The following is a 7722-nucleotide window of genomic DNA, read 5'->3' as shown; positions in this document are numbered from 1 at the left end:
GGTTCAAACCCACCAGCCACTCCTCGGAAGGAAGGTTGGGCGATCCTACTTCTGTAGTGATACTGCCTCGGAAACCCAAGGAGGGGTCGCTATGAGTTGAGGCCAACTCGACGGCACATAACAGCCACCACCACCATCCCTGTTATGCACTTTGAGTTAAATCTGTTTGATAAAATGTAAATAGAACTATTCTAGCTTTCTGTTGCTTAATATCTTCGTTCAATCTTTTACTTTCAATTTTATTTTTTTCCTTTCGAATGTAACATAGAGCATGTTTTTCTTCTTGTCTTTCAACATAAGTGTGACTATTACAAGCCTCAAATAGCTATATCATGGGGTTTTTTGTTTGTATTTTATAAAGTCTCTTCTTGCCTTTCACAAGGCTAGTTTTGTCTGTTTGCATTTGTGATAATGACTGATAAATTTGGATTCATTCTTATGTTTAGTGCTTTTCATGTATAATGGTTTCTCCCCTCCAGTTCTGCCTTTGTTTGTATTCTCTTATATTCTCCCCACCCCCCCTTTCCTCTGTAGCGTAGAAGCTATACATTTGCTTCCTGTCCTTTAGTGGTATCCTTACACTTTTGACACAGATACTTAAAGTCTAAAGTTATTATCTCTACCCTTTTTCTGGTACTGTAGTTGTAGGACCTCAGAATGCCTTAAATGTACATTTCCCCTTCTATTTTACATGTTCTTATTATCTAGCATTTAGTTTCTCCTTTCTCTACTTCAGATTAAATGATTATTACTGTTTATGTAATTAATGCTTATTCAGATTGATCTGTATGTTTACCATTTTATTTGCTTATCTTTGCTGCTTGCACACCCTCTAGGTTTTGTTTCCCTTTTATCAAAGAATATATATATTTTTATCTTCATTTAACCATCACAGTTAGAAATGAGAAAACTAATGTGAGATCACAGTTGCCGAATGGGCACTACCAAATTTATAGTCCTCGTGTAGAGTTGTCATCTTACTAAACACTGGATCTTCTCAAATACAAAAATTTAGTGCAGATAATTCTTGTTATTCACATTAATCATCTATAAATTCGCCATGAACAGTGCATTAGCAGATCCTGAATCACTGCTCCTATGGGAAATACAGAATTAGGTTTCTCCAAGTCTCTGGCCATGCCATTTTTATAGCTTTGTTAATACCTAATTTTGTTTTATTTACTATATTTGTTGATTCACTGACAGTGAATTTGACCATCAGCACTGTAACTCATACCTCCATGAAGCTTATCTAACAATACTTACTTTCTCTGTAAGGTACATCACAGCCTTCTTGTACTAAGAAATGCTGCACAGCACTTTAGCATTATGCTTGGGGGGCCCATTTTAAACAATGAAATCACCAACAAAAGCACAAAAATGCGAAAAATGTGGCACTGAATAGACTACAAAAATTCATCACTGAGCATTTCTGTGAATGATTGTGAAGCTGCCACAAGTGTTGATCTTGAAAACCAACCCCAAAAAAACCATTACAGGTAAATGTTAGCAAGTATACAGATTCACAAATAAGGACCTAACAACCAAAAAACAAAAACCAAACTCACTGCTGTCAAGTTGGTCCCGACTCATAGCAACCCTTCCTTGGGTTTCCAAGGCGGTATCTCTACAGAAGTAGATTGCCCAATCTTCCTTCTGAGGAGTGCCTGGTGGGTTTGAACCTCCAGCCTTCTGGTTAGCAGTCAAATGCCTTAAGCACTATGCCACTGTCACTAATTAAGGTAGCATTTCAAATCATTGGGGAAGAGTAAATGTTGCTAAGACAAATGGTTGACCATGGGGCAAAAATACAGCTAGAACTCTACTGCATTATTTCTATGAAAATAAATGCGAGACTTGTGTTCAGTCCCTGGTGCTGGCAGTGATGTGACCATGAGCAACTTCTTTAACCTTTCCAGGTCTCACCATTCTTATCTGAAAATGAAAAGTTATCTGACAGGATTAAATTAAATAATATACATGAAGTACTTACTATTAGCATAGTGTACAGCACGTTTAATTCCTGGTAGTTGATACAAATAATTTTTTCATGCTTATTTTCTCTTCTACCCTTATTCTGTAAATTTAGTATGATGATGATATTATCCCAAGCCTGTTCCATGATTAGGATGATCACTTTAATCGTCTCGACTATAAGTTGTATTTGAATTATAGTTTTGGTGAAAAATATTGAATGTACCATGGACTGCCAGAAGAACAAACAGTCTTGGTAGCAGCACAACCAGAATGCTCTTTAGAAGTAAGAGTGGCAAGACTTCATCTCACGTACCAAACCCTGAAAAAAAGGTATCATGCTTGGTAGAGGATCAGCAAAAAGAGGAAGACCCTCGAGATGGATTAACATAGTGGCTGCATCAAGGGCTTAAGCATAGAAACATTGTGAGGACAGTGCAGGACCGGGCAGTGTTTTGTTCTGTTGCACACAGGGTCACTGTGAGTCAGAATTGACTTGACAGCACAGCAGTAACATAAGATTAGGTTTGGAAGCCAAACTCGAGGTGCTGAACTAGTGTTGAGGTAGAATACAAAAGCATTACAGTTTTGTTTTTTTTTTTTTAAATAAAACATTACAGTTAATACATAAGAATTAGTGGGGTGTGTTTTTTGTAAAGGATTTGGGACTTGATGTGGGCTATTTTCAAAATATGTTGAATTTGTTATAGAAAAATAGCAACTCCGTATCTTCCTGAGAAATGCCAACGTGAATCCAACAGTGTTGAACACTTGTTCTTCTCTATCCCACCATAGTATATAGTGAGACTTACTTCTGCTATGACAATGAAAATTAGGTTTATAATATCTAACCTTTCATGGTAAAAACAGAAATGGAAAATGTTTTTTAGTGTTTCACTTCCCATACTGTTATGACATCCTTAACTTTAAGGAAAAATAAGTACTTGAAAGTGTCCTTTGCAGTATATTTTATATTTGTTTTTTAAGCATGTTTTCTATTTATTTAAGGTGGATAGGCATGTAGACCTGCTAGAAGTTGCCCAGGAAACTGATGGGTTTTCAGGAAGTGATTTAAAAGAGATGTGTCGAGATGCTGCCCTCCTCTGTGTCAGGGAATATGTTAATTCTACATCAGAAGAAAGGTATGTGTATTTAGAGGTGATCTGTGATATTTTTCAAAACCTTTAAGAGCTTTTGGGTTTGTTTATTTTGCTTTTCAGTAGCAGCCCTTCTTATAGAAATAAAGGGTAAATATGAGTTAGTAATCTCATAGAATCAGAGAGTTTTAAAAATGAGAGTTTGACACAGTCTGTGACACAGGAGAAGAAATAATAGCAGAATTTCTCCTGGTTATCCATGCAGTATGTTACAGGAAGTGGACAGAAACCTAGGCTTGCCCATCTCAACTAAGAAAACAGGATTTTTTTTACTTTGGCATCTTAGATTTCATTTAATATGAAAACAAGTACATCGTCTTCCAGAATTTACACACGTAAATACAGGGAGATCTTGGGACCAGACGTTAACAATAATGTAGTTACTAAGCAAAGAAACCATTTTTTCAATGTAACAGACTCCACATGAAACAGATGAGTTTTGGAAAACCAATTTTGTACCAACCTTATTCCGACAAAGATGGTAGTGAACTGGCATCATTTAAGCCCTGATGAACCATAGCCCTTAAAGAAAATTACCAAAAGGCCACTTGCCCCTAAACCAGTACTACACTGCATTTCGAAACTACCTTCTAGAATACAGCCTTCTAATGAAGGAAACTATGACTATTTGGGGGGACTGTATTGAAGGAGATCTCAAACTCTTCTGGCTTTTTCACTCTTCCTTCCTCCGCCCCCTGAGGCTTTTTGTTCCACATGACCCTCATTTGCCTGTTGTATTGATGTATTTAATTGCAGTGTTTGCCATAGCAGGCTTTACCTAAAAAGTTAATTTCAGTATCGACAGGTTTGCAGGAAAGCACCTCTGTCAACCAGCAGCTGTGTACACCCTGGTTCTGGACTTCATTATTAGTGTCTCTTGGACTCCATTGTGGAGAAGTTTACTCCAGTTGTTTATTATCAGATGAATTCAGTGATTCGAGCAAATTAAGAGTACTTCTTACTTCATTGGCCAAGATCATCTACCCTCCAAAGGTTTTCATTCTTGTGGATGAGATCAAGAGGAGAAGTAACCATTTTATACATAAAAAAAACAAACTCACTGCTATCAAATTGGATCTGACTCACAACGACCCCACCTTGGGTTTCTGAGGTGATATCACTACAGAAGTAGATTGCCCAATCTTACCTCTGAGGAGTGGCTAGTGGATTTGAACCAAGCCAGCCTTCTGATTAGCAGTCAAATGCCTTAGGCACTATGCTACCAGAGCTCCTGTTTCATAAATAAGTACTGTTTAAATAAATTATTACATTTTTTAATATACCATGCTTTTCTGGGAGCTCTGGTAGCATAGTGGCTAAGGCACTTGACTGCTAACCAGAAGGCTGGCAGTTCAAACCCACCAGCCACTCCTCGGAAGAAAGGTTGGGCAATCCTACTTCCGTAGTGATACTGCCTCGGAAACCCAAGGAGGGGTCGCTATGAGTCGGGGCCGACTTGATGGCAAATAACAACAACAACAACAACAACATGCTTTTCTGCTATCCTCAAAGCCCTGAATCTTTCAATATGAAAAATGTGCCTTCATAGATTGGGGTTATTATCACTTTTCCTCTGAATATTTTGTTCCTGGATATCTCTGGAAATTACAAAGGAGGCATAATGGAGTCTGTTTTTTACATTATTGAAGTTTGGGAGACTTGGATTAGTTGATTTTTTATTAATTGCTAAGAATTTTAATTTGTTTTCAGGGATTAACTTTTGATTTCTTGAGTGGAGTGACACAGTCCCATTTGTATAAACTAATGCACCTTTATATAACCTTTTTGCTGTGTTATAATATTCTGTGCTCACATTCTTGGTGTGAAGTATTTGATTTTAGTTACCACAGGTATAATGTTTATAGCTCGCTATTTTAGCTTTCTACCTATTGGCAACGGATATGTTTTAAAAATCCCTCTGGCTTGTATTGTTCTGTGCTGTCAAGTCAATTCGGACTCATAGTGACCATACATGACAGAGTAAAACTGCTCCGTAGAGTTTCCTAGGCTGTAGTCTTTACCGAGCAGGTCAGATTGCCAGGTCTTTTCTCCTGAAAAGACTGGGCAGGTTAAAACAACTGATCCTTTGGTTTGCGACCGAGTTCTTAACCATTGTATCACCATGGGTCCTTAGGAGTCATATAAGTAGTCAATTTCTGGAAAATTTTATGAAGCTGTTTATTGTAGTTATCTTAGGGATCTTGCATGAGAAAGAGACTTCATTGTTACACCCTTTTATACAGTTGGGAAAAAATTATTTTTTAAAATCTTAGCAAAAATAGCATTTTAGGGAGGTGTATTCTAAAGTTACCTAAATATTTGGTGGGTTTGTTTGTATTTTAGCCGCGATGAAGATGAAATTCGACCTGTGCAACAGCAGGACCTGCATCGGGCAATTGAAAAGATGAAGAAATCAAAGGATGCAGCATTTCAGAATGTTCTAACACATGTTTGTTTAGATTAAGAGTAAAGATCATTTGTACAGTCAGTGTGATCTAGTTTGTTGTGCCCTGTTATTAGTGGAGATAGAAAGAAAGGAGGTGTGGTCTTTGAACAGTAAGGGAGTGAAATGTTTATGACACTGGTTTTTTTATACTCTGAATTCTAAGTTATTGAGATATAGTTGTTATATAAATGGTATTACTACTTGTCAGAAATCATGAGGTGGAACAGTTTAATCCAGCCTGGGTATGTGTGCTTGTATTTGACCTCTTTAGCCATATATTGCAGCCTTATAGCAACTAAGCTGGTCTTAAAGTAACAGTTGATTCATAGGTCATCAGTGAGAATTGGGGATGTGGTTAAGTGCTGGTTCTAGAACCCTGAGTATGTTTGTGTGTGTGTGTATGTGTGTATTAAATGTATATATCCACACATTTTATATTGACATTCTGTAGATACGTTTGAATACAGAAACTTTTTTTTACCCCAACTACTGAATCAAAAGTACCAAATAGTATATAGCAAAACTAAGATGTAAGATTATGTATGAAAGGTACAGTGATTCAGCCATTTTCTAGTTATCATTTGTTTCAGCCTTTTTTTTAAGTTGAGCGTTTCTCTGTCTGTACTTGGTTAGTTGGAGTCAGCCATATCTGACTCAAATAATTAGATGTGACTCACTCTCTGTGGTTGTCAGGATAAGCAAGTGAAAATACTTATCCGTTAATCAGTATTGAAACGTGGTTAGGCCATCCTGTGATCAGTGCTAACTTTACATTTGTATCCAAGCACCTTGAGATGAATTTAAAATTTTAAATTGACTTGAAGGTGGATTGAAGACCTTTTAAAAAGAATGGGTTTAAAAACTTAATGTCATTCAATACGTATATGTGACATCTTGCCTTGAGTTCTTTTGTAACCTTTTTTTTTTTTAATTTTTTGTATTTTAAGTTGTATTTTCTTTACTTATGGTCAGATATAATTTGGTCATCAAAAAAGAAATGATAGTTTAAAACAAGTAGCTGTTTACTAAATGTGTTTAAAAATACTCATATTGTAACTTTAATTTTTCTTAGATTATAAATTGTGCCCTAGTTAAATACATCTGTACACATCAAATTCTCATATGTCAGTTGATCCTATATGAATTCCACATGAAACATTTTTTGTTGGAAGTTCTGTTAACCAGAGTTATAGACACTTGAAAGACAGCCTGTGGAAATGAGACAATCTTGAGGTGCCTTCTGAGTCATCAGAAAGATTAAATTAGGCTTCATTTGTTTTCTTCATATTTTTTTGAAAACTTAATCTTTATTCATGAGTTATTGGATTAATTTCTCTTGATAGTAAGTCTCTCACTAGAACATGTTGGGCAGTTTATTCTTCAGTTATACCTTAAATGGCAGAGAGAGGCTGTAAGAGAACACTTTGGGTAACAAAAAGGAAATTAAGAAAAATTGTGAAGATGATAGAAAATTCTAATGCAGAACATAAGATACCAAACAAATTTATCTCCATTTTTAATAACTATATTATACTATTACTTTGTAAATATGTAATAAAGGAGTCCCTCTTTATTGATTTTTCTCCACCTACTCGGTCTTTTTCAGTTACTTAAAATTTTCTGTGTTTTTTATAATATAATGGCATATTAATTGAAAATAAGAGTTGATGTATGGCTTCTCCTTGTATCCTGTTTATCATCTTTTAAAGTCAGAACATCCCATAGTAATAATTAAAATGGTCATGAATTTAATTATCAAATGATGTTAGAGAGATAATACTCATAGGGCAGTATTGATTCATCAGGGCATCTTTAGGCCTTAAAGTAATTGGCGAAACTTATTATATGATTTTAAATAATCTAGTGTTAGGAAGTCTAGCCTTCTGCTATGGACATGCATTTCACATATGTGGTTTGATCATTTCGGATAGCAGTTAAGAATGCTAGATCTAGAGTCAAACTGCTGGCATTTAAATCCAGTCTTCCCATTTATTAGCCATTTATAGCCAGCTCCCCATTTACTAGTTACTCAACTTCTTTGAATCTGTAAAGTGACAGCGGTGACACTCACCTTATAGGGCTGTGTAATAAGATGATACTGCATGTGTGGGAGTCAGCATAGTGCTGGACACATAGTAATGTTCA

General features: G+C 36.0%; 1 protein-coding gene across 1 annotated transcript in view; it reads left to right on the top strand.

Moving 5' to 3' along the window:
• ATAD1 (ATPase family AAA domain containing 1) overlaps positions 1-5595 on the top strand; it is a 76456-nt gene extending 70861 nt beyond the window's left edge. Inside the window, exons 8-9 of the mRNA XM_007944030.1 lie at positions 2983-3116; positions 5475-5595. Coding sequence (XP_007942221.1) covers positions 2983-3116; positions 5475-5595 — 255 coding nt within the window. The remainder of the gene's footprint in view (positions 1-2982; positions 3117-5474) is intronic.
• The last annotated feature ends 2127 nt before the right edge of the window (positions 5596-7722 follow it).

This window comes from Orycteropus afer, unplaced genomic scaffold (assembly GCF_000298275.1).
Source record: "Orycteropus afer afer isolate SDZICR_OR568_19922 unplaced genomic scaffold, OryAfe1.0 scaffold00118, whole genome shotgun sequence".
Lineage (NCBI taxonomy): Eukaryota > Metazoa > Chordata > Mammalia > Tubulidentata > Orycteropodidae > Orycteropus > Orycteropus afer.
This window is presented reverse-complemented; position numbering and strand designations above follow the sequence as displayed.